Source organism: Humulus lupulus, chromosome 6 (genome assembly GCF_963169125.1).
Source record: "Humulus lupulus chromosome 6, drHumLupu1.1, whole genome shotgun sequence".
NCBI lineage: Eukaryota > Viridiplantae > Streptophyta > Magnoliopsida > Rosales > Cannabaceae > Humulus > Humulus lupulus.
In genome coordinates, this window is record NC_084798.1 from 17,516,474 (window position 1) to 17,538,340 (window position 21,867).

General features: G+C 35.0%; 2 protein-coding genes and 3 long non-coding RNA genes across 6 annotated transcripts; all 5 read right to left on the bottom strand.

The window, feature by feature from the left end:
• Window positions 1-1,371: 1,371 nt before the first annotated feature.
• Window positions 1,372-11,100, bottom strand: LOC133783858 (uncharacterized). Its single transcript, XR_009870991.1, has 4 exons — window positions 10,732-11,100; window positions 10,292-10,600; window positions 9,195-9,298; window positions 1,372-1,593 (listed from the first exon to the last, which is right to left on the bottom strand). It is a non-coding gene; the product is annotated as an uncharacterized LOC133783858 (long non-coding RNA).
• A 205-nt stretch (window positions 11,101-11,305) lies between these two features.
• On the bottom strand, window positions 11,306-12,635 carry LOC133783859 (uncharacterized). Its single transcript, XR_009870992.1, has 4 exons — window positions 12,559-12,635; window positions 12,027-12,160; window positions 11,873-11,919; window positions 11,306-11,592 (listed from the first exon to the last, which is right to left on the bottom strand). It is a non-coding gene; the product is annotated as an uncharacterized LOC133783859 (long non-coding RNA).
• Window positions 12,636-14,271: 1,636 nt separating this feature from the next.
• Window positions 14,272-15,227, bottom strand: LOC133781759 (uncharacterized). Its single transcript, XR_009870253.1, has 2 exons — window positions 15,065-15,227; window positions 14,272-14,491 (listed from the first exon to the last, which is right to left on the bottom strand). It is a non-coding gene; the product is annotated as an uncharacterized LOC133781759 (long non-coding RNA).
• Window positions 15,228-17,283: 2,056 nt separating this feature from the next.
• Window positions 17,284-20,233, bottom strand: LOC133781758 (receptor-like protein EIX2). Of its 2 annotated transcripts, none has more exons than XM_062220833.1 (2): window positions 18,093-20,233; window positions 17,284-17,546 (listed from the first exon to the last, which is right to left on the bottom strand). In XM_062220833.1, the coding sequence occupies exons 1-2, from the start codon at window positions 18,833-18,835 to the stop codon at window positions 17,543-17,545; spliced, it is 747 nt and encodes a 248-aa protein (XP_062076817.1). In that variant the 5' UTR covers window positions 18,836-20,233; the 3' UTR covers window positions 17,284-17,542. The 2 variants fall into 2 exon arrangements, with proteins under 2 accessions (XP_062076817.1, XP_062076816.1); XM_062220832.1 differs by having other exon boundaries at window positions 17,284-17,555.
• On the bottom strand, window positions 18,852-21,042 carry LOC133784774 (receptor-like protein EIX1). The gene is made up of 2 exons (XM_062224048.1): window positions 18,955-21,042; window positions 18,852-18,872 (listed from the first exon to the last, which is right to left on the bottom strand). The coding sequence occupies exons 1-2, from the start codon at window positions 21,040-21,042 to the stop codon at window positions 18,852-18,854; spliced, it is 2,109 nt and encodes a 702-aa protein (XP_062080032.1).
• Window positions 21,043-21,867: the final 825 nt, after the last annotated feature.

Here is a 21,867-nt window from a genome sequence, read left to right on the forward strand (position 1 = left end):
TAGAAATATTGATTTTAGTTTTTTTTTTAAATTATATTTGTATTAAAAAGCATTTTATCTGTATATCTAAGATCTTTCGATGCCAGTACACCCAAATAAAATGACTAAAATACCCTCCAATATTTTCTAACTTGTATATTACGTTCAACTACCAAGTCAAGGGGAACATTAAAACCTTGAAAGAGCCCACTCAGCTATATGTTATGCAAGATATTAAATGATTTATTTGTACCTCATCTTATACCATTTTTTATAAAAAAAAAAAAAGAGAAAAGTATTTAAAATCAATAAATGTATGAATATCGATTGGGAAAGAATGTATTTTTTATAAGAAATTAGAGAACATATTAAACTAAATAATACAATAGGTTGAAGAAGAAAACAATTGACAATATATTAAAAGAATGTTTTTTTTTCTGTCATTTAGGTCATACTAATTAATATAATATATTAAAACAATTTACTATGCTAGCAGATAGATGCTACATAGTATATGCTAACATCATTACAAAAATATGTAACACAATCTGTTGCTAATATTATAGTACATGAAATCTTATGAATAATATTCACCATAACAATATATATAAAAAACACTATCTATTTATTCATTATTGATACATGTATTTTTCATATATATTTATGTCTAAGAATACACATCATAAAGTGAAAAAAGTGTGTACAATTTTAATGAGTATGTATAATCTTTTTTCTAAGTGTTATTTTTATAAAATTGAATTATTTTTATTTATATTATATTATATAACTATTTTTACATTAAATTTTTGTAAGGATTGTTTTCAAAGATTTTTTGTAATATTAATTTTTTTTTATTTATTGTATACATATATATATATATATATTTCTAAGACTTTTATTGTATGTTTTTTTTTTAGGTTTGGGTGAGGTATTCAGTTACTTAATTGATTACCCAACAAAGATGTGAATTACGAAGAAATGATTGACGAAATATGAACCGTAGACTGAATCAATTACGAAGAATTGATTGACAAAATAAATATTTATATAGGTCAAAATATTGTCAAAATAAATATTGACAAAATAAAGGTCTGTTTGGTAACATATAAATAAATAATTTTTTTATTAAATAATTAAAAATTTGAAAACAAACGCTAAAAACATGTTTGGTAAATCACTTTCACTTTTTATTTTTTAAAATTTTAATTAAAATTTATGAAATTTTGTAATCAAGATTTTCTCACTTTCAAATTTTTTTTAAAACATATTTCATTTCTTAACTATAATTTTAGTATGTAAACCATACAAAACTTTTAAATATATACATATATATCAGAAGGAGAGGTAACAGTTACTTATCGCATATTTGAAGTTAAAAAAAAATATCTAAAGAGAATAAACAAGATTTGATCTCCAACAAGAAGAAAGCATATTTGTAATGATATAAGTATTCGTTTCGTATTAATAGAAAGGTTTTCAAAGAAGTGAAACGAGAGAGCCAGTCAAGATTATCAACCAACACACCATCTTTAGAAGAAGAGAATGAAAGATCTAGATAGTGCAATTTGGTAAGATTTCCAAGCTCGGGAGGAATAGTTCGACTAATTGAATCACCTGATAAAAGGTTGAGATGTGTAAGATATTTGAAAGAAGCAATACACTTGGGAAATACATGTACATAATGTTTGAAAGTGATTGACAAAATTATGTACATATTTATTTTGTCAATCAATTACGAAGAATTGATTGACAAAATAAATATTTATATATTTATTTTGCAGTTTATAAGTAGCTAGTATTATATAAATATATATAGATATCTATTTAGATATAAATAATATATTAGTTTGAGGATTGGTCAAATAAATTTTGAGGGGAAGAGAAGTGTTATACGGGAAGTAAGAACAAATTTTAAGGTAAATGTGTAATTATTTTAGTTTAATGTAAAAAATGATATTTTTTTAACATTACCATGAATATTGTAATTTTTCCAAGAAATTAGAAATGGGTGGGAGGGAGCACTAATTCTCTTTTAAGATGTACATCAAGAAACAATTTTCAAGGACATATTTATCTTGACCCCTATAAAACATGACAATGAAAACAGTTTCCTGGAAACTGTAGACTGGTACAGTTCTCAAATGTAGAAGGCAAAGGTTTCCCCAATTGCAGAGATTGAATATTTGTCAAATTTCCAATGGATATTGGGACCTCTCTTGAGAGTTCATTGTTGTCAAACTTCAGAAAAAATAGTGTTGACATTTGCCCAACAATCAGGAAGGCTTCCTGATAATTGATTATTGGACATGTCAAGAATTATTGTTACCACATCTTTGGCTTCACATAGGAAAGAGCTGCAACTAGTGAAATTATTACTGGAGAGATATAAATTGGTTGCATTGGAGAGAGAAGATGGAAAATGTGGTAGAGTGCTGCAAAGAAGATTGAAAGACATATTTAAGTACTCCAACTTGGATGATATATCACTGAACCAATTAGGAACATCACTAGAAATATCTGAATTTGAAATGTCAAGATAGAAGAGTTATGATTGAGTTTGTAGCCAAGTAGGAAATTTTGGACCTAACTTGAACGATATGAAGGCTATGATTTCCAACTGAAATGAGGGAACCCAATTGGAGTTGAATTTCAATCTCAAGCCTGAGTTATAGGAAAAATATAGTTTCTTCAGAGATAACCCCAACTAGATTGTTTGAAGAGACATCTAAAGCCTCAAGATAAGAAAACTCACCAATACTCTCTCTTGAAGTACCATTCAACTTATTGTTATCTGAGTTATCTTGTTTCAAGTAGTTCCTTATTGCAATATGATTTCCAGAGTGTTAAGCAAGATAAACGAGAGGAAATGAAGAAGTGAATTGTATATTCATCATTGAATTATGAGAATGAAAGCTCTATAAATACAGAGTATAGTTAGGTTGTTAGAGAAGAAGACTAACAGAATTAGTTACAGGTGAGCTGTACAATACCAAAATAACTAACTAGTCCTAACTAACAACTATACAGACAAAGCCTCACTAACACAGAGAAACTAGGAATGTAGACAGCAAATAAAGGTATCAAGTCTAGAAGTTCTTCTCTAAAAATGCTTCAAAATCTACCACATGTACATAACTACTTATTAAGTGGATTTAGTGTGTTACCAGATGTTCTATGTGGTTTATTACAGGCCCTGTAACTATTGCAGATCAAACAGCAGAGGATTCTATGGTGTCTATTAATTTGAAAAACTTTCCATCTCATTCTATTTAAGTAATTTAATTTGTATCAAATTGGTGTAATTAAGTGGTTAGAAAGAGCTCAGGACATGATTGCAGATCCTTGCAATTTAAGGCTTGTTTTAGATGCTAAATGTGACAAAATATGGCTCAATTAGATCAGTGGTGTTATAGTTCTTTATATTAGATCACCATCACCATTTTCCATCTCAGGTTGAACATCAAGTGTTTGAATCTCTTGTTTTGATTCCTATTAAGAGAAAGTTAATCTCAGGTTGAACAGTTTCCTGGAAACAGTAGACTGGTACAGTTCTCAAATGTAGAAGGCAAAGGTTTCCCAATTGCAGAGATTGAATATTTGTCAAATTTCCAATGGATATTGGGACCTAGAGTTCATTGTTGTCAAATTTCAGAAAAAATAGTGTTGAAATTTGCCCAACAATCAAGAAGGCTTCCTGATAATTGATTATTGGACCCCTTTCTTTCTTTTTTTTTTTTTTTGAAAAAGAGACAGAGGTCAAAAAAGGTTGACCTCCTCCCAATTAAATTGAGAGCCCTCACTTAAGGCGGAGGAAAACCGTGGTTACAAAAAGGGAGAAAAAAAAAAAAGAAGGAAAAGACCACAACAACCCCACCCCAAAAAGTTAAATCCAAAAATTTCCCCAATCCCTAGAAAGAACCGAGAAAGGGACCCCAGCAAAACATTTGTTTCTATACACCCAAGTAGCCACCCAATATTGAATCTTATCCCAAATATTCACTGCTGAGTTGGATATATCTTGAAAAATTCTGTTATTTCTTTCAAGCCATAATGCCCAAAAAGTGGCCAGCACAGTAGTTTTCCAAAGTAAAGAAATCCTTTTTCCGCCCCCTAGCCTAGTTAGAAACAATTGAGAACAGTTAGAGGGCATACACCAAAGAATACCAAACTCATCGAAGACTTTCCCCCACACCTCTCTCGAAAGGAGACACTCCAAAAATAAATGGCTAGTGGATTCCCCAGCTTGCTTACAACAAACGCACCACCCAGGAGACAAACAATGATAAGGTCTTCTTCGTTGCAAATTGTCGTGGACATTTAATTTGTCGTTGAGAACCAACCAACCAAACACCTTGACTTCAGAGGGAGAGATACTTTTCCACAAAGGTTTTGCCCAATCCCGAACTGAACCCAACTGAGCATAACTAAGGCTCCAAAAGGCCGACCTGCAAGAGAACACTCCATTAACATCAGGAATCCAAACCCTCCGATCCTCCAAAATACCTGGCATAGCCACCCCCTCTAACAAAAGTAATAGCTCAGTAAGACTGGACACCTCCCTATCGAACAAATTCCTTCTAAAATGCAAATCCCAACCCTGAGTTTCCAAACCCGATTCTCCACCAAAAACCACCACATCCTTAACCAAACAGCTCCTGGACGTAGATAACAAAAATAAATCTGGGAATTGATTCTTTAAAGGAGCCCTGCCAATCCACATGTCTTCCCAGAAGCGAATACGATCCCCTTTCCCCACCTTGAAACTAACCATCTGAAGGTAATCCTCATAGAGAGAAGAAATATTTTTCCACGGACCCCGAGTAGACAGCCTCCCTCCTCTGCCAGTGTCCCAGAACCCTCCATCCCCCCCGTACCTACTCAGCACCACTCTATGCCACAAAGTGTTCTTCTCCAATGGAAAGCGCCACAACCACTTCATGAGCAGGGCCCTATTTCTTGCCTCCAAATTGCCAATACCAAGGCCACCGTGGTCCCTAGATTTACAGACTTCTTTCCAAGAGACCAAATGATCCGACTTAGCGTGATCCGCACCTTCCCAAAGAAAGTCCCGCATCAATTTTTCCAAAACATCTACCACCCCTTTAGGAATACGGAACAGCGACAAATAGTACACTGGGATAGAAGAAAGGATAGATTGAATGGGTGTCAATCTACCTCCCCTAGAAAGGAAGGCACACTTCCACCCATCCAAACGCTTCGCACACCTTGAAACTACGGGCTCCCAAAAGCCTCCGCTGCGAGGTGAAGCCCCCAAAGGAAGACCCAAATACTTCATAGGCCACTGGCCCACCTCACACCCAATCTCCCTAGCCCGAAGCTCCACTAAATGCTCCTCCAAGTTAATCCCCAACAATTGGCATTTATTCCAATTAATAGAAAGTCCAGAGACCACACTGAAGGCGTTCAGAATATCCAACAAATTTGATAGAGACTCATTATCTTCCACAAAAAAAATCGTGTCATCCGCAAACTGAAGATGACTGACTTCCACCAAATCTTTACCTACTTTGAAACCTCGCAGCGCCGAAACGCTTTTGGCCTTATCCACCATCCTACCCAAAACATCAGCAACCAAGGTAAACAGGAAAGGTGAGAGGGAATCCCCCTGGCGAAGACCTCTAGAACCCTTAAATTTCCCTCTCGGTCTCCCATTTAAGAACACAGAAAAGGAAGCGGAAGACAAACACCCTCGCATCCACTTCCTCCAAACTACACCAAAACCTTTCTTTTCCAGAACGAAACCCAGGAAATCCCAATCAACACAGTCGTAAGCTTTAGCAAAATCAATTTTGAAAACCCACCCCTTCTTTCCTTTACTCCGATACTCCTCCACTGCTTCATTAGCCACCAGCACTGTATCCAAAATCTGTCTACCTTCTACAAAAGCTCCTTGAGTCTCAGCTATTGTATCAGGAAGAACTCCTCTGAGACGGCCAGCCAACACCTTTGAAATAATTTTGTAGAGACTAGTCACCAAACTGATTGGCCTAAAATCTCGGACCCGACAACTATCCAGCCTCTTCGGTATAAGACAAATGTATGTTTCGTTGGTCTTCCCATGGATAACCCCATCATTGAAAAAACCATCGAACACTGCTTGGAGATCATTCTTAACCGTATCCCAATTATCCTGATAAAAAGCCAGAGAGAAACCATCCGGACCCGGGGCCTTTGACCCATCACAGTCGAAAACTGAACGACGAATTTCGTCTTCTGAGAAAGAATGCTCAAGGAGAGAGGACAGAAAAGAGGGAATAGGCTCCCAAGAAATACCTTCCACATCACTCCACCTCCTATGGGCCGAACAATACAATGAGGAATAAAAATCTACAATTGCTTTTTCAATATCCCCATCTTTGTCAAGGATTGCCCCGTCCTCAAGTTCAGTTCTGGAAATGAAATTCCTTGCTTTAAGAGCGCTAAGGATACTATGGAAAAGCTTAGAATTAGAATCTCCCTGTTTAGCCCAAGAACATTTCGACTTAAACCAAACTCCTCTCTCCTCTTCAAAGACAACTTGCTGCCATTCTTTCTTAATATGCCTTCGCTCCGAAAGAAGTTGATCATTCCACTGTCCACCTTCCTCTAATCTATCCAACTCAAACATCCTTTTTTCCAAGGACTGTTTGAGCTCAGATCTAGCCCTAAAAACTTCCTTACTCCACCCCTTAACTTTATCTTTAACTGAAGAAAGTTTTTCCATGAAACCATATCCTGGCCATCCCATCAACGGAGACGAGTTCCACCACTTCTGACAAAGAGCCTTGAAGTCTTTATGCTCAAGCCAGGAATTATCAAATCTGAACGGGCTGGGTCCCCAGGAAGGAGGGTTAGAATCCAACACAATAGGACAATGATCAGAGACAATACGAACCAACACTTCCTGACGAATGAAAGGATAAGACTCTGTCCATGAAGGCGAAAATAAAAATCTGTCGAGCCTACTACAAACAGGCCTCTGTCTGAAATTAGTCCAAGTGAATCGACCATTTTGAAGCTTGGGATCCACCAAATTCATCTCTCTGATTAACGCATAAAAATTCTTCATACTTCTCGTTATGGTTGCGCTATTTAGTTTCTCATCTCCCTTTCTAACCACATTAAAATCTCCCCCCAAACACCAGTGACTACCACAAATGACATTTAAGCCTGCTAACTCGTCCCAAAAACTATCCCGATTACCATAAACCACAGGCCCATAAACCCCCGAAAACCACCAAGGGTTCTTACCCTCAGCTTCAACACGAATGAAGACAGTGAACTCCCCTACCAAAGAGTCTGAAACAGAGACACTACGAGTATCCCAAACCACTAAAGTCCCTCCTGATCTTCCTATTGCCGGCTGAAAAATCCAAGCTTTAAATCTGGATCTCCAAATACTTCCTATAAAACTCCTCTCTATATTAACCTTTTTCACCTCTTGTAGCACAATTATATCTGGATTGACCTTGCAAATGGTTTCTTTAATCGCCCTCCGCTTCTCTTTATTGCCACAACCCCTTACATTCCATGATAAAATCTTCATGAGGCTTTTCGACACCCGAGGTTACTCTTTTTGACATAATTAACATTGAACTCAAGTTTCTTTAGTTCTCGAGCACTCTTTTTAGTCATAGAGGAAAGACTCCCGATCCCTTCCTCCCCTTCGGTACTAGCAAGAAGTGAAATTCCAAACGAATCCATCACCGAAGCCAACCTAGAAAAGTCATGAGGTTTATCCGCCTGAACCACAGAATTTTCCTCTGAACCCGCAATAACTCCCTCAATCCTAGGAACCTGTTGAACCTCAAAACCTTCCTCCTCATCACCTCCACACCACAACCTTCTAGCATGGACTATTATATCTTCAATATCCTCCTTGTCTGCATCAGAGTCCAAATCTAAATCCTCCCCATCCGAGCTACACTTTTCCGAAAGGTCATCCTCCACTGGATCAAGGATCTCTTCTTCTTCCAAAACTTGTTCTGTAACCATCGTAGTTTCGAATTGTTCTTCCAAGGAAGAAAAGTTCTCATGAAATAAATCTTTTGGCCTACGACGATACACTTTCAGACTCTTAGTTAAAATCTCACTGCTTGTCTCTTCCTCTGTAAACTGCTGAAGAGTAACATTCCCACGGCATGAAACTCTTTTTGTGTAATCTGTCCAAAGGACAATTCTGCCCTTGCCGAAATCCTCACTAACCTTTGGGCTTCTGATCTTACAGGATGGTTTGGACCAACTGGCTGTTAAAACCTTCATGGGCCGGCTGCCCTCATCAAGTTCCATGAAGATTGGATTGAAGAGAGCCCTAACAAAGGGAACATTAATTTTAAAAGAAGCAGCCCCAATTTCCAATGTCAAGGCCCAGCCCAATCCACCAAAAGAAAGGGCTATTTGAATATCCATCACAGTCCACGTGGCCTTGAAGCAACTGCACGTGCCCATCTTTTTCTTATCCCTACATGATAAATCTGAAAAAAGTCTTTTGAAAATAGACTTTAATGAGGTACAAGATTTCAGGGTAACAATCCCTGTAGATCCGCTATCATCTCCCATGAAACCCGGAGGCACGTTACCGATTCCAGGTGGCTGTAAACCGCTGTGGGTGTTCGCCGGCGACCCATCCCTCACTGCATCACTGGTGGCCGAAACGACCTCAACAGAAAACTCCTCCTTCTTCCTTGGTGTCTCCAATTTTGTTATAGTGCCAACACAAAATGATATTTTGGTTTCTTTAAGAAGCTTAAGGACCCTAAAAAAGGAAGCAACTCAGGCAAAGCTACTTGCAATACAACTGAAAAGGACCTCAAAATCTATACAAAAAGATTATTACACCATTTAAAAGTGTGTTTTTAACAATCTAATTAATGTACCAATCATCAAACAAACCAAGCAAACACAATTCAATTATAAAATAGTAATACTAGATAAGTCTATATAAAATCAAACACCATTTCCCCTAGACTAGAAACTAACCAGCTGCCAATATCAATTCAACTAATTCAAAAAACATGCATGTTTTCTTCCTTATCTCACCGCAACACACAAATTTCTCATATCCTACTTCACTAAGACACACAAGTTCTCAACCTCCTGTTATCACCGCAGCACACAACAATGATCTCAGAACCTACTTCACTATGGATGAATATTTAAGATATTCAAACTCATCTAATATTAGCATAATATTAAAACAAAGGTAAAAGGCATACCACTTGCAAAATGCAAACAAAAGTAAGAGTCTCCCGTGAAAGATTGCTTGCACACAAAGTATCTTGCCTCTTCTCTTGGAGGCAGCCATCCAGAAAAGTTTTAACTATATTACAAATAGAATAAAAATATAGAGATAGAGCCATATATTAGCAATATAACAGCACCAAACACAAACCTCATTATTTATGATCAAAACCCATACAATCAATATTATAAATTTTCACATGAATAAAAGCCTGATAAATTTAGATTCTAGAATATGCATAAATCAAATCTGTAAAATCCAAATTTCATACACAAAGGCCAACAAAAGGACTAAAGAAAAGGTAATCTAAATCCATATTCTCAAATCACAAACATTAAGTATTAAGCACCATATTCTCACACTTACAACATCTCTAAGTTTTCTCTTTGTATTCTCTCAATTAGAAATAATTCCAACACAAAAAATTATATATGTATTGACTATATTCAAAATGTTTTCTTGATATAAGTTGAGTAGAGACAAAGAACACACATGGAGAAATAATTTGGATCATTTTAAGCAAACAATCCACACATGTAAAAAAAAAAAAATGTTGAAAAGGCAAGGAGCACCAAAGCCATAATACAACAAATAGACCTGTATTAAAAAAAAAATTCAAATTTATATTAGTTATAACATACTGTGTGTCTTGTAGATACCTAAAACTATATAAGAATACTTTCTATGTAATATAGAATATCGGTTTAGCTTCTTGACCATTCTAGTGATAGAGAAAAGTAGGGACAAATTCATTAAAAAGTGAAAAACACCTAAAACAAAACAAAACTATTTTCTATTAACAGCACATTAGTTCATAAGAATATAGTGTCATGAGTTATCTAATTAGCTGTCATAAAATCATATTTAATTTCATTTATCTTATCTATATATAATATTCACATTTTGACAAACAGAGAATATAACCCTCTTTCTTAACATTTCTTTATGTACATAGACAAAAAAAAAAAAGATGGCAAGCACCTATTATTTATCTTTGTATAATATGTACTATATATATATATACACAGAAATTTGGTTATTCATCAATATGTAGATGGAAGTTTGGCTTACCTGATTGTGAAATAGGGGATCGAAGAACCAGATCAGCAACAAGGGAAGCAACCAAGACTTATACCCGCTGATAATACCCCAACACCAAAACAAAAATCAATACAAGTTTTACTTAACAAACTAAAACACTAAATATCAAAATAAAAGTTAAAAAAAATATCAAAATGCCTTACCTCTTGAGCTACTCCGAGAGAGGCTTCAATGAGGTGAGAATTTGAGAGAGGCGAGGGAAAGAGGAGAGCGTGAGAAAGAGAGGCCCTGTGAGTGTTTGAATTAGCTAGCATACAACCTCTCTAGTTTTAATTTTCTCTGTGTTATCTCAATTAGAAACAAATATATATAATCAATATTCAAAACACTTTCTTGATATTAATTTGAAATCTGAAAAAGAAAAAAAAAACTACAGAAGAAACTAACAACTTCGTGAGTGATTGGGCTACCTTGGTCTTGGTTTAGCTGCTCCGTGCTCGTGTTGCTCCAACAGCTCAACGGGAAAGAGTGAAGAGAGACTAAACGTGGTGTTGTCCAGTCGAACTTTAGAGTATCGGGACTTGAGGAAGAGAGAGTCAATAGACTCTGTTAGAGAGAGAGCTTTAGCTAGGCGTGGTCATGGCGTGATGGAGAGAGTCGATAGACTCGGTGAGAGAGAGAGCGATGGAGAATGGAGAGGGAACTGATAAAATGAAGGCGAGAGAGAGAGGATGAGGCGTGATTAGGGTGATGGAGTTCAGATATTAGAGATGGGCTGAAACCGAGTGAGAGAGAGAGGAAACCAAATGATTTTTTTCATTTTCATTTGGCGCTAAGTACTTTCACTTGCCGCCTCTTTGGGTAAAATTGCTTCTTGTTATTTTTATTAGGATAGATTTATAGCACTTCTAAATATAAGTAATATTTTAATGTAATATATAAGCAAAATTGTTGTAGTTTATGTTTGTTTCATAGGACCAAACTATGATTATTCAAAGAGAATATATACTCTAATGATGACATTCAATTGCTTAGCACATAACATTCACATAGGAAGGCCACATAACTTAGAAGTTACCAATTTAAAATTGAGGTCACAATTATTGATCAAACAATAAAATAGAAACCATGTGAAACAAGTAGTATGAATTCTCATGTTAAATAAACCACTCCTAACCTGCAGAAATTGAAAATTATATATATGACAAACTGACTCAAAAACAATAATAAAGTTAGAAAGTACTTTACCAAAACCTAAAAAGAATGCCCAGTTAGATTCAAAAAAGTTCAGCCGTTTGTCCAGATCTGAATTATGAAGGTTCCACTTGTACCTTACAAGATCAAAGATGAAATTAGTATAACACTCTGCAATAGTAAGTGGAGCAGCTCAGAAAAAGAAAAAAACTCATCACATACTCGAAACAGAAGTATATAAGCATATCTGGTGATAATTTGTTTGTCCCAAAAAAATATGGCGGCAATGGAGGAAAGTAGATAATAGTGCATAAATCTCGAAGAAATGGAGAAATCATATAAGCTAGAATTTTAGATATATATGAACAATGCAGCACTCAAGAAAGTATATAAACTGCAATATCTGATATATTTTACCTCTATGAAGAAGAAGCTTAAAAGAAGTATAGAATACAACTGCTCTCCTATTACAATCATGAGCCTAAAGATTAATAAAATAGTAAAGCTCAGAATGAATCAAGTCTATCAAAAGCAAAAATAAAAAAATAAATAAAAAAAAATGAAATCTTACTCTCCCAGGCCATCACGTCTTCGAACATGACCTGTATTTTGCAAGGTTAATTTCTCTTCCTCTCCCACAGGATCACTTTCACAGGACCAGAGTTCTGTGCGGCTTCAAAACCATACTTAGCAATGTCATTGTACCTGGATTTAATATTTAGACCCATGAAAACAAAAGAAAGATTAATTATGGGAAGAGAATTGTATGCATTACAGAAAAGGAACACAATCTTGTTGTCACTTGAAAGTGTTGATGGAATGAGTTGTTGTTTTTCATATGTAATAAGACCATAAATTGACTTAAATAAGATTAAGAAATAAAATTGGATGAACCCCAAAAGGTTGGTCAGTAAGGACAAATGCTGGAATGGGAAAGAAAAAACCCTAATTTCTGAGAGGAGCACACATTCAGAATTGAAGAGAGAAAGAGGGAAAGGGGAAAGAGGTTCAGATGGAATGAAGGGGTTCTTTCCATAGGCACAGGAGACTTCTTATTTACTTAAAAAAGATATGAAATTGAAATCTGAATTAACAAAAAATACCTCACACATTCAAACGGAGGTCAGAGTGCTCTTGCCTGGTTCTTGCTTCCAGCAGGAGAAATGCGGAGAATCGCGTATTGTCTGTGAAAGAAAAAAAACGCTTTTTAAAATATGTCATTTTTTACTGTAATATATACTCAAAATTATTGTAGTGACATGTCAAGAATTATTGTTACCACATCGTTGGCTTCACATAGAAAAGAACTATAGAATTGATTGAAACTCAAATCAACTATAAACGCACGTATCAATGGAAAGTGTGGTAAATTGCTGCACAGAAGATTGAAAGACATATTTAAGTACTCCAACTTGGATGATATATTAGTGAACCAATTAGGAACAACACTAGAAATATCTGACTTAGAAATGTCAAGATAGAAGAGTTGTGATTGAGTTTGTAGCCAAGTAGGAAATTTTGGACCTAACTTGAACGATATGAAGTCTATGATTTCCAACTGAAATGAGAAACCAGGAATGTAGACAGCAAATAAAGGTATCAAGTCAATAAGTTCTCTAAAAATGCTTCAAAATCTACTACATTTACATAACTATTTATTAAGTGGATTTAGTGTGTTACCAGATGTTCTATGTGGTTTATTACAGGCCCTGTAACTATTGCAGATCAAACAGCAGAGGCGTTTATGGTGTCTATTAATTTGAAAAACTTTCCATCTCATTCTATTTAAGTTATTTAATTCGTATAAAATTGGTGTAATTAAGTGGTTAGAAAGAACTTAGGACATGGTTGCAGATCCTTAATCAAATTGATTTCAGATTAAGAAAAACTAATGATGGAAATCTTTCACCAATCCATGGCGGTATTGTTCCTTCCAAACTATTCCATCCAAAATCCAAAGCTTGCAGATTATTACAGTTCTCCAATGTAGAAGGCAAAGCTCCTGTAAAGTTATTGTTCCCCAATTGTAGAGATCCAATTATTGTCAAACTTCCAATGGAACTTGGGATCTCTCCTGAGAAGTCATTGTAATCTAACTTCAGAAAATATAGACTACTGTTGAAATTCCCCCAACAATCAGGAAGGCTTCCGAATAATTGATTATTGGACATGTCAAGAAATTCTGTTGCCGCATCTTTTGCTTCACATAGAAAGGAGCTGCAACTAGTGAAATTATTATGGGAGAGATTTACATAGGATGCATTGGAGAGAGAAGATGGAATAGAACCATGGAATTGATTGAAACTCAAATCAACTTCAGCACCTATCAATGGAAAATGTGGCAATGGAAAGTGTGGCAAGGTACTATAAAGAAGATTGAAAGACATATTTAAGTGCCTCAACCTGGATGATATATTACTGAACCAATTGGGAACAACACTAGAAATATCATTATCTGAAATGTCAAGATCGATGAGTTGTGATTGAGTTTGTAGCCAACTAGGAAATTGTGGACCTAACTTGCAAGATGCGAGTAATATGGTTTTCAATTGAAATGGAGGAACCCAATTGGAGTTAATTTCAATCTCAAATCTGAGTTATAGGAAAAAGATAGACTCTCCAATTTGGGATACTTAATTAGGTCCACTTCGGAGATAACCCCAACTAGAGAGTTTGAAGAGACATCTAAAAACTCAAGATGAGATAGGCCAGATGCCAGATGCCCTGCAACTATTGCAGATCAAACAGCAGAGGAGTCAACAGAGGTAGTTAGCATGTATAAAGATCAACAATATTTGTAATGAGTTATTTAGGACTCGGTTGAACATCAAGTGTTTGAATCTCTTGTTTGGTAAGTGTAATTGTAGAAACAAAGTTTACAAACTTACTTAACAATAGTCAAAAGCATCAACTACTAAAAAAAGAATAGTTATTCAAATGCTTCAAGCTTGACCCATTAATTCTGTTGTTTTTAAACTTTGAACTCTTAGAATCCTTGCAGCCACTAAGTCTGATCTTCATCACCAGAGGAATCTACTTAAAAAAGTAAACATGGAAGAAATAATATGAGAGAAAACATAATTTAGTTTAATTTTATACACTCCAAACTTACTTGGCCACTTGAAATACAAATTTTAAAGGCACTGACAAAACTAGAATTATTATATAATATATAAAATGAATAGCTTTTTTTTTAATATAAATGGTGTCCTGGCCAATATAGATTCATATATATTTGAATTTTTTATATGAAAGAAAACCTTGTATTAAAACGTTAAAGAACACCTCTATAGATTCATAAAGACACTTTTCCTTCCAAATAAATCTATATTGCTGTTAAAAAAATAGAATTAAGTTGGACACTAATGAATTCAAGAATCTTTTATCTAATAATCTAGTCTTTTACAGGAAAATGCAATGTCTTCCCCTATAGTGGCTATTGCCTTTTGCTAAGACTGAATTTTTGAACAAAATTATCTTTTTTTTTTTTTTGAAAAAAGAGACAGAGGTCAAAAAGGCTGACCTCCTCCAAATAAAATTGAGAGCCCTCACTTATGGCGGAGGAAATTATCATGTAATAATAAAAGGAAATGTACCTCTAATACTAACCTGTCAATTGCAGTAAGCTTTCTTCTCAGCGCAGTGCCTTTGATAGAACATTTCTCAGGCTATGCATGATTACAAAATAAGAATTTCTCCAATAATGCTTTATCGTCTCTAAATTGACACATACTCCACAAAATCCAATAGTGAATCCAACTCCAATTCCTTTATAAAACCATGACAACTCAAACCACGTTTCATCTTCTTTATCATGAGCTGAGGCCAAAGAACCTTCTTCCAAAGTTCCATCTTCATGACATGAACTTGTCAGAGGAGGTCCGCAGAGTCTATGGTTCATGGTATATGTAGAACCATGGAAACTTTGTAGTTGAGTGCTTGTGGGAATTTTTCCTGACAATCGATTGTTTGACAAATCCAAATGATTCAGAAGAGACACTTGTGCCAAGCTGATGGGAATTGCACCAGAAAGCTTGTTATGGGACAGATCCAAAGACTCTAACTTAGTCAAGCTCCCAATCTCTTTAGGAATGTGTTGACCACGTTTTTGGCCAACGACGTGAGAACGTCAAAAACGATATAGCCTTCAAGAGAAATAAAACGACACAGACAGTTTTTAACAGAAAGTAAATAAAACACTCAATTTTTATAGTGGTTCAGCCCCAATATGTTGGTAATAGCCTAATCCACTTAGAGTTGTGATTATAGATCTGTACTCAAGATCAGATGAACTGAGCCAACTGAGTTTCTTCAGTACAGATTATAAAAATACAAGAATTCTTTCAATTACAGGTACTTTTTCTCTCTAGAAAACTCAGGCCCAAAATTTCCAAAAGTCCCAAAAGAAGAAGCCCCCTCTCTCATCTCATAAGCCATATATTTATAGGCTTAGGATCATACCTCTGCTCTCCCCTAGAATCGGGATATTTGATTATATTTATTACATTTAAATTACAAAAATATTCAAAATATAACAGAACACCCAACTTGTGGGAAGAATGAGAGATTCCCGCGTGTGCCAAGACCGGTTCTTGTTGGAGCCGTTTCTGGGAATCTTGACTTAGTCCTCCTCTATCTAGTTGATCCATATCTCCTTCAAGCTGGTCGAACACACCTCTACTGGATAGTCACGCACTTAGCTGGTAGGATATACACTTGCTGGTCGGACATGTGCATGCTGGTAGGACATACACTTGCTGGTAGGACCACTTGCTGGTAGGACATGCAAGCGCTGGTCGGACACATGCATGCTGGAAATATGCAAGTGGTATGACATGCAAGTGCTGGTCGGACACATGCATGCTGGACATATGCAAGTGGTAGGACATGCACTCCTCTGGTCCAACATGGCACTCTGGTCTAGCATGCCATGTCTCTCCTCTAACATGGCACTCTGGTCTAGCATGCCATGTCTCTCCTCTAACATGGCACTCCGGTCTAGCATGCCACTCTTGGGGCAGCAATGTCACTCCTGGGCAGTAATGTCGTGACTGGTCGGACAAGGTCATGCCTGGTCGGTCATGACACTTCTCAAGCCAATCAAAATTTTATCACAACTCTGAGGAGTCAATGTATTTATTGACTATTTAATGTGTCTTTTACGAACCATGTACTGCCACTTGTCACCTCTATTGCCATGTCATCGACCTCCATTTTTTGGGGATAACAGAATGTTTCCACTCAACTCGTTTTGTGATAAGTTTAACTGAGTCAATTCCAAAAGACGAGTCATGTAAACAGGTATCTCTCCAGCCAATTTATTACTCGATAGATCAATCAGTCTTAGCAAACCAAGAATACTCTTATATTCATACTCTATTCCTTTACGAATAACCCGTGATGCAAGACTTTGATACTCTTCCATATATTCAGGACCATAGGTTATCAAAATGTTGGGACTTGTAGCGTTATTGTTCTGAACCATTGATGTGAAATTTGCAAAGCAAGAAGGAATAGCACCAAGTGTATTTCAACTGGCCAAGTATTTCTGAACAATATTTGTGAAGGTCTTCATAACATTATGAGTTGTAATGAGTTTAATCCGCTTCTCTTTAATCTTTCATATAGATATTATTTATTATAAATTGAGTTTAACATTATGAGTTGAACATCAAGTGTTTCAATCTCTTGTTCTCATAAAATCTACTAGCTCCTATTAAGAGAAAATTGATCTTTGGTAAGTGATGTTTTGACTTTCCTCTTGTACATTTTTTTGTTTCAATTTACTGATAAGAAAGTACATCATCATATCACAGGGAAAAGCTAGATATATTGATTTAATTAATTTTATTTTTCTTAAAACATGACAATGAAAACAGTTTACTGGAAATACTTAATTAAAACCAAAGTTTACAAACTTATTTCACAACACATATATAGTCAAAAGCATCAGCTACTAAAAACAAGGATTGAAAAAGTAGGATTCTTCATAATACAGATTATTCAAATGCTCCATGCTTGACCGGTTCTTTGGCTTTCTAACTTTGAACTCTTAAGAATCCTTGCAGCTACTAAGTCTGGTCTTCATCAACTGAGGGATCTAATGAGAAAAGTAAACATGAGAGAACCATATATGAGAGAAAACATAATCTTGTTTAGTTTTAAGAAGGCCAATTTTGTTTGTTTTTTTTAATAAGATTAGACTAAAATTCATACAATATACATATGTATATAAATGTATAAGTTTTTACATATATATTTAAAATAAATAAATATATTGTAATAAAATATTAAAAGGAAAAATTGGGAGGGCATGATCCCCTCCAGCCCTTCGTAGAGGTCTGAATTGAAAAAAAAATATTAAAGATTTCTCGTCCAAATAAATCTATTGGTGCTGTAAAAAAAATAGAATTAAGTTGGAAAGTAATGAAAATTTAAGAATATTTTATCTCATAATCTAGTATTTTAGAGGAAAATGCAATGTCTACCCCTTAGTGGCTACTGTATTTTGGCACATGCATTCCAGAAATATATATATAAACAAAGTTATAATTTAATTAGACTGAATTTTCGAAAAAAAAATATCATATAATAATTAGAGATGAGAAATACCATTAATATTATACGTACTACTAACCTGTCAATCCAAGCTAGCGTTCTCCTCAACAGTCCCTTTGATAGAATATTTCTTACGCTATGCATGAACATAAAGTAAGAATTTCTCCAATAATAGTTTATTATCACAAAATTGATACAAACTCCACAAAATCCAATAGTGAATCCAACTCCAATCCCTTTATAAAACCATGACAAGTTAAACCATGTTTCATCTTCTTGATCATGAGTTGAAGCCAAAAAACCATCTGGTGAAGTTCCGCTTTCATGCCAATCGGTTAGAGGAGGCACAAAGAGTCCATGGTTCATGGTATATGCAGAAGCATTGAAACTTTGCAGTTGAGTGCTTGTAGGGATTTTTCCTGACAATTGGTTGTTTGACAAATCCAAATGATCCAGAAGAGATAATTCCGCCAAGCTTTTGGGAATTTTACCGGAAAGCTTGTTATGAGACAAGTCCAAAGATTCTAACTTTCCCAAGTTCCCAATCTTTTCAGGAATGTGTCCACTCAACTCGTTCCGTGATAAGTTTAACTGAGTCAATTCCACAAGACGCGTCACTTCAGCTGGAATCTCTCCAGTCAATTTATTACTCGATAAATCAATAAGTCTTAACAAACCAAGAATACTTTGATATTCATATTCTACTCCTTTCCAAATAATGTGTGATGAAAGACTTAGGTCTCCAGTGTAACCACGTCTATTATCTGAATCTTTGTCAATGTATAATATGAGTGGAGCATTGATGTGAAATTCGCAAGGCATGAAGGAATAACACCACTTAAACCATTTGAGGAGAGATCTAATATTTGGATATAAGAAAGATGGCAGAGACTCAATGGTATGTTTCCAACAAATTTATTTGATTTCAGATTAAGAAAAACTAATGATGCAAATCTTTCACCAATCCATGACGGTATTGTTCCTTCCAAACTATTCCATCCAAAATCCAAAGCTTGCAGATTAATACAGTTCTCCAATGTAGAAGGCAAAGCTCCTGAAAAGTTGTTGTTCCCCAATTGTAGAGATTGAATATTTGTCAAACTTCCAATGGAACTTGGGATCTCTCTTGAGAAGTCATTGTAATCTAACTTCAGAAAATATAGACTACTGTTGAAATTCCCCCAACAATCAGGAAGGCTTCCGAATAATTGATTATTGGACATGTCAAGAAATTCTGTTGCCGCATCTTTTGCTTCACATAGAAAGGAGCTGCAACTAGTGAAATTATTATGGGAGAGATTTAAATTGGATGCATTGGAGAGAGAAGATGGAATAGAACCATGGAATTTATTGAAACTCAAATCAACTACTGTAATCTGAGCACCTATCAATGGAAAATGTGGCAAGGTACTATAAAGAAGATTGAAAGACATATTTAAGTGCCGCAACCCGGATGATATATTACTGAACCAATTGGGAACAACACTAGAAATATCATTATCTGAAATGTCAAGACGGGAGAGTTGTGATTGAGTTTGTAGCCAACTAGGAAATTGTGGACCTAACTTGCAAGATGCGAGTTCTATGGTTTGCAACTGAAATGGAGGAACCCAATTGGAGTTGAACTTCAATCTCAAAGCTGAGTTATAGGAAAAAGATAGACTCTCCAATTTGGGATACTTAATTAGGTCCACTTCAGAGATAACCCCAACAAGAGAGTTTGAAGAGACTTCTAAATACTCAAGATGAGATAGTCCACCAATAATACTCTCAGTTGAAGTACCATTAAACCTATTGTTACTTGCATAAAAATATGTCAAGTTTAGCATTGATGAAAGATCAGGTAATGGTCCTGTGAGTTGGTTGTCATACAAACGCAATGTTTCAAGACTTGGAAATCGACCCAAGTGGCTAGGAAAAGTACCTTCCAACCGATTATTAGCAAGATCTAGCACTTTCAGAGATGGGAATGTGTTTTCAGCATCCTCAAGAATTGACCCACTAAGTTGGTTGTCATCTAAATATAAAGTCTCTAATGAATTCTTGGCAGAACCTGCTAGATTTTCTAAAACATTATGTAAGGTACCACTAAGGTTGTTGTAAGATAAATCTAAGATCTGCATGTTGGAAAGATTCCCCAAGGACTTTAGTACTCCATTTTCAAGTTCAGCTTTGTTTCCAGTCAAATAAACTTCTGACAAAGATTTTTGTCCTCTAATGGAATCTGGAAATAAACCATCTATGATGTTCACTGACATAGTAAGTTCAAAAAGATTATTACTTGAGTTTAAAAACCAAGTAATTGCAGTGGGATGTATTGAATTACCATCAAGTGTGAGAGTTTTTAGAAAATTAGACGAATAATTCGAAGGGGAAAGAGATGAAAGATCTACTTTGGGAAGTAGACAATCTGATAGGTCCAAGTCTGATAAGAAAGGTGGCACTCTAAATGATTCAAGCCCTGCTTTAGTAAAATTGGCCTCATACAATGCAAAGGTCTTCAAAGAAGTGAGACGAGAGAGCCACTCAAGACTATCAACATATATACTATCATTATAAGAAAGATGAAGATCCTGCAATTTGGTAAGATTTCCAAACTCAGGGGGAATGGCACCACTAATTGGATTATATGAAAGGTCAAGATGCGTGAGAAGTTTGAAAGAACCAATACACTTGGGAATTCGAGTAAAGTCGTTGAAAGATAGACTCAAGTAATTCAAGTAGTGCAGCTCAGCCAAGGAGCAACCAATCTCACCACCAAGTTCTTTCCCATAAATATAATTATCATAATCAATAGCAACGACATGATTGGTTTGGTCATCACAAGTGATTTCTTCCCAGTTACAACAGTTTTGGTTGGAACTATTAGTTGCCCAAGAAAGAAGGTTACCTGGATCAGCAACTCTCTTAAAGCTGAGGAGAGCCTCTTTCTCCTTCTCTATGCACTGACTGCCTCCATCACCATCATCACACCGTACATGAGCAGCGGTGGTAAGCAAGAAAAGAAGCCACACTACTAATATTATCATTCTCGTAATCCTCATTATTATAATGGAATAATAACAATTAATCAATGTACTCAAACTATATATGGAAAGTGGAATCATCCGAACAAATCTATATTATTTATATATAACTGTATATTACGTAGACTGCTCTTTGGATAATCGAAATGACCAAATTACCCTCCCATATTCTAACTTGTATATTACGTCCAACTACCAACTCTTGAACCAACGTGAACGTTAAGGCAAACTTACCACTAAATGCATAATTGTCGGAATTTAATTATTTTTCTTGTCTTATTTACAATTATTCTTTTTCTTTTCTTTTCTTAGATAATTGATAATTTGTACCTCTTATCTTGCACACATTGTTTTTATTTTATTTTTTAATTTTTTGGTAGTACGTAAATTATTTAAAAACAATAAACCTGTGAATATTATGTGGGAAATAATGTATTTTTTTATATGGAATTGGAGAATATATCAAAATAATTAATACAATTGGTGAAAGGGAAAAAAAATCTCAAGTGTGTAGATAATATAATTTGTTTGTTTTAACGATTTTTTTTTGTTTACTTTAACAGAATATTGCAAATATTTAATAGAATATATCTTTAAAATTATTAAAAATATATATTTATTAATTATATTAATATAAATTCAAATATTATAAAATATCATTATTATAATAATATATAATACACAAGAAATTAGAATAAAATTTATTTTTTATGTAAAATAAAAAAACTTATTCTCCAATTATAAATGTGTTTGAATAATATCAAAGAATTTTTTATACATTAAATAATATAGTTTATGATCTAAAATGTTATCATAATTTTTTTTTAG